Source organism: Sesamum indicum, linkage group LG3 (assembly GCF_000512975.1).
Source record: "Sesamum indicum cultivar Zhongzhi No. 13 linkage group LG3, S_indicum_v1.0, whole genome shotgun sequence".
NCBI lineage: Eukaryota > Viridiplantae > Streptophyta > Magnoliopsida > Lamiales > Pedaliaceae > Sesamum > Sesamum indicum.
The window spans coordinates 11060624-11065470 of record NC_026147.1 but is presented as its reverse complement, the minus strand read 5'-3'; the positions used below and the strand labels follow the sequence as shown (position 1 = coordinate 11065470).

The window sequence follows — 4847 nt, the reverse complement described above, 5'->3', positions numbered from 1 at the left end:
TTCTCCGGATTGAATGCCCTATACGACGCTGTTAATGGGGGAGGTGATGTTTGGATCAACGAGAACCGTTTCAGGATCCTGAGGCAGCTGGGAGAGGGTGGCTTCGCCTTTGTTTATCTCGTTAAGGAGCTGCTCTCTGATCCTTCCAACCCCGCCGACGGCATTTCCCGCAAAATCAAGGACCCTTCTCACGTCTCAGGTACTTTTTCCTATTTCTATTATCTGATCCGTGATTTTCTGGGTTTTGCTTTGATCTGAGATGGGTGGTGTTGCTCTGATTTAATTTGAATTGCATTTGGATTTGTGATCGTATGTCTGAACTTCGTCAGATTCGTGTGTGAAGTTTTATTTAATGTAAGTTGGAAATTTGCAAATTTAAGTCGGGATCTGAAGACTGATAAGCCTTTCCGGATCTGTTTGTGCTGTGCTCTCTTCCAAGATATTATGGGTAAATGGTGAAACAGACTTGGGTCATTGAACTGGGAGGAGATCGTTAGCCTACATGAAATTGGATTGTAAATGATTACATTATCTGTCTGGAGTCTTCCGTCAAACGAAAGAATTCTAGTTTTTAAAAGGTCTGATACTTGCACGTCCTTTGAATTAGTAAAATCAATCTTCTGGGCCTCAGAACATACACTTTGGAAAATATTACTTAGCGAGGGAAGATGCACTTTTTTTATGGATATTTTACTCCCACTTCCTACTTGAAAACTTATACTTATTAAATGAATTATTGGTTTTTGATATGCGTGCTAAATGTAAATTTACAATTTATAGATCTTTTATGCTAATCATTGTTCTTTATTGAGGTAGAAATCTGTAATAGTAGGTGAATAAAGTGTTTCTTTTAACTAATTATTTTTGTTAAGGGTGTTGGGCTGGCAGAGACAATGTAGTTGTTCCTTATTTCAGTAAGGAGTTGCTTAAGCATTGGTATGAGTTGCCCATGTACGTATAATTTGCTAATAAAGATAAATATAGAAGTTTTGGAATGATCTCAGCTTGAAAATATGGTTCTAAGCTGAAATTTGTTTATACACACACCCACACCACATTGTGTATCTACATATAAAGAGTTTCTCATATATGTGTGTATGTGAGCACATAATTGTATGATATTGGTGGTGGTGGCGGCAGCAGAGTCCATGATGGTGGTGGTGGCGGCGAAGGTGTGAGGGAGGAGAGGGGATTGGGAAAGTGAGTTTTATAATATTAGCAAGGTTAAGTATGTCCAGAAAAAAAGTTCAGGCGTAAAAAGCTGAAAAAAGCACCCCCCTGGTGCTTCTGAAAAGTGGGTGATTTTGGCTTTTTGAAGCACAAGTCTAAAGCGAATTGGGGCGTGAAAACATTCCTTAGAAGCTCTTTGAAAGCTAAAAGTAGAGAAGAAACTTAACTAAGCTGTTGTAAACAAGCCCACATTCGTTTATGGGACTAATGCAATCAATTTTGGAGTAGGAAGTGCTCTATTGTGCAATAATTGCACCACCATTCCTGAAAGGCACATGATTGTGCAGATTGAAACTTTTTAATGGTGGGTTCTAGGAAGCAAAGGAGTTTAAAACTGCTTACGTTTATCAAACATATGCAGGGCCATACCATACTGATGAACGGAACCATGCAAGTGAGTCTATTTTCTCATTGTTGTTGGGTTTGTCACGAAGGTTAACAAAAAATGCTTAGTGGTTTGTTATAAACAAAAATGAATCAATTAAGCACATTGAATGTAAGGTCTTATGATGAAAACTTTTTAAGGTGGCTCTACCTTGGTGGGTAAGAATCAAATGGGAATTATTTCCAAATTAGAATTGTAGAAAGACACAATTATCATCTAGCTGATGAGTTTACTTTTTCATTTTGTGATGGGGGATTAGAAGTCATCAAGGACCTGAACTGTGAGCTTCTCAAATGTGTGACTTTGATATAATTCGTTATGAGGAGGCTGGCTATATAGAAAATGATTAAACTTGTTCAGTGTTCTATATAGCTTTGTATGATTTGCTAATTTGTCTATGATTGAAAAGGGGAGTATTAGGACTGCACTATATATTGTGATACTCCCCAGGTTATGTCCCAAAAGGAACATTTATATTGACTCAGTAAATTGAAATGAGACCAAGCCGAATCTGCTGTTGACAAGGAGAGATGAATATTAAGAATGAGGAATTTTAGGTAGTTGGTTGGCCTTGCTCCCACTGAGGAAGAACAAAAGGTGACTGACGCAGTCTTTTGTATGTATGGTGGAAGCAGCTCTTTACACTGGGAAAAATGATGAAGTCTAATATCAACAGTTATGGGAAGAAGATCAGGCATATGCAATGAGACAGTATGAGATAGCTAGTCCTATAAGGTGAAAATTGGAGATGGTAAAGCAGATAAATAGAAAGGCAGCCTGAAGTCTCTTGCTTGATATACTAGTTAAATTCAGAGTAATTTAATGGCTTAAAGGTTGCTGTTAAGTGAAGTCAGTAAAACTATAAAATCGAAGGTTTAGCCTAAGGACATGACTTTTGTGCTTTAAAAGGTTAAACTTCTGGACATATTACTTGGCATTTCCTAAATGCTAGTTTGTGAGAGAAAGAATGTTGTACAAAAGAACTAACTTTTTGATGCTAATATTTGTTTTACAGAAAGGATAGCCAACTTTGGCCAAGTAGATTGTCATTAGATAATTACTTGATTGGTACTCTGTTTGAGTGGTTTGATTGTGCAGGTGATGGAACATATGCAATGAAGAAAGTTCTCATTCAAAATAATGAGCAACTAGAGTTAGTGAGGGAGGAAATTCGTGTTTCATCTCAGTTTAGCCATCCTAATCTGCTTCCTCTTCTTGACCATGCAATCATTGCAGTCAAGGTAATTGCTATTTTGACATGTTAAAGGATGGAGCTGTACTATAATCCCTTGTTTCCGGAACTGGTTGCACTATCTTGTTCTGCATCCTGTCTGCAATGTTAGATTTGAAATTTAATGTTATGAACACCACAAAGCTTGATGTGCAGGTTTTAGTTGTTTTGGACATAGGTGGTGATGGGTTCCTCTCTCCAAGTAAATACAGTTTTTGTATTAGTCAGAAGGCAGCTTTTGGCCCTGTTAAGACTTTTTTATGACTTTTAACTATTGTGCTAATTATACTTGCCAATAATTTTTGCATATGCGTGGCTTATCAGCATGTAGTGAGATAAAAGTTAAAGGTACACTTTACTAAACATCTTTGCTTGCACTGCAACATTGTCTAAGATTCTTTGCTTTTCTTCTTGACTCGTCATGGTCTATTTTTTAACTCTTAATCAATGTTAATACATATGTAAGTTAATTTTCACAATAATTTGGGAATATAATTATAATAGTTAAATAACTTTGATTCTCAAGAAACATCATGTTTTTTTCAGAATACTGCTCAGAGACCAGATTGGATATGGAACTCTATGTGATGATTGTTTAACTATAATGAAAGCATGGAATAAAGTAGTGAGGGGATATCAATGCTTCTGCACCAGTACTTTAAAATTTCCATGACTTTCTCTCCCTCTACTGCCTTCTCTGGTCATTGGATTCGTTATCTCTCTAACAAATGCTTGTTTCTATTGATCAGGCTTCACAAGATCAATCCTGGAAGCATGAAGCATACTTATTGTTTCCTGTCCATTTGGATGGAACACTACTGGACAATGCCAAAGCTATGAAAGCTAAGAAGGAGTTTTTCTCCACCGCAGATGTGCTTCAGATATTTCGTCAGGTATGAAGAAGTATTTGTGCCTCCTTTATTCGTGAAACTTCCCTGTTTTTACACTAAAGATCTTATATACATAGTAATCTGTGATTAACTATGTAATAGGTCTTTTGTCTACTCATTTTTCTTCTCGGCAGATAATTTGAAGCATTTCCATAGATGATCTTTTAGTATTCTGTCTCTCAACACTAATAGCTTTCCTTTTCTCTGTGTGGAAACAACCTACATTAGTACCACCATGTACCAGTTATTGTTATGTAGACATGCTATGGGGCATTTTGATCACAAACTGCTTATGAAGTTAATTATAACTTCCTTGAAATACTTGGAAGTGGAATATTAAATGGTTTTATGGGCAGTGACATATCTGTTTATAGCTACATTTGATTTAAAGGATGTGGAAACAATTTACCAGAAAACTATTTATCTGCAGCTTTGTGCAGGACTTAAGCATATGCACAGTTTTGACCCTCCATATGCACATAATGATGTCAAACCTGGGAATGTCCTTGTGACGTACAGGAAAGGACAGGCGCCTTTAGCTACATTGATGGACTTTGGAAGTGCTCGTCCTGCAAGAAAGCAAATTCGAACTCGTTCAGAAGCATTACAGCTGCAGGTTCTTTTTCAAATTCTGAAGCTTTATCTGTGTCATTGTTAGCTGTATCAGTTGCAATATATTAATGCTGAAAGTCATTCATCAACCGTAAAGTACCCTTGTCATGGGATATTGCTTCAACTTTTGTCTGTGATATTGTTATATTATTCATATTCACTTTGATACATGCAGTGTTCTATGTCTGTTATTCAAACATAGAATGTGTGGAAAAAATAATTAGATGGAAAGATGAGAGGATTAGGAAGCAGATATCCTCTTAACTATGTACTACAGAAAAGTGGAAGATTGAAACTAAAAATGTACTGGGACCTAACATTTCAAACAGGAAGCTAGAGACAGAATTAGTTCTTGACAGAGATAGAAGGTGGAAGAGAGAAAATAGACAAACCATTTATTTAGTCATAGTATTAAGAGTTACCAGAGACAGTGCTCCCAAAGTCAAGGAATCTTAGAAGCCAGCAGTCAGGGAAAGTCAGATTCTTACAAAAATTAATC

General features: G+C 36.6%; 1 protein-coding gene across 1 annotated transcript in view; it reads left to right on the top strand.

The window, feature by feature from the left end:
* LOC105158024 (probable serine/threonine-protein kinase DDB_G0291350) overlaps window positions 1-4847 on the top strand; it is a 23112-nt gene that overhangs the window by 15191 nt on the left and 3074 nt on the right. Inside the window, exons 3-6 of the mRNA XM_011074626.2 lie at window positions 1-199; window positions 2714-2856; window positions 3596-3739; window positions 4167-4352. The exon at window positions 1-199 is cut by the window's left edge and continues 1 nt beyond it. Of these exons, the coding sequence (XP_011072928.1) occupies window positions 1-199; window positions 2714-2856; window positions 3596-3739; window positions 4167-4352 (672 nt within the window). The remainder of the gene's footprint in view (window positions 200-2713; window positions 2857-3595; window positions 3740-4166; window positions 4353-4847) is intronic.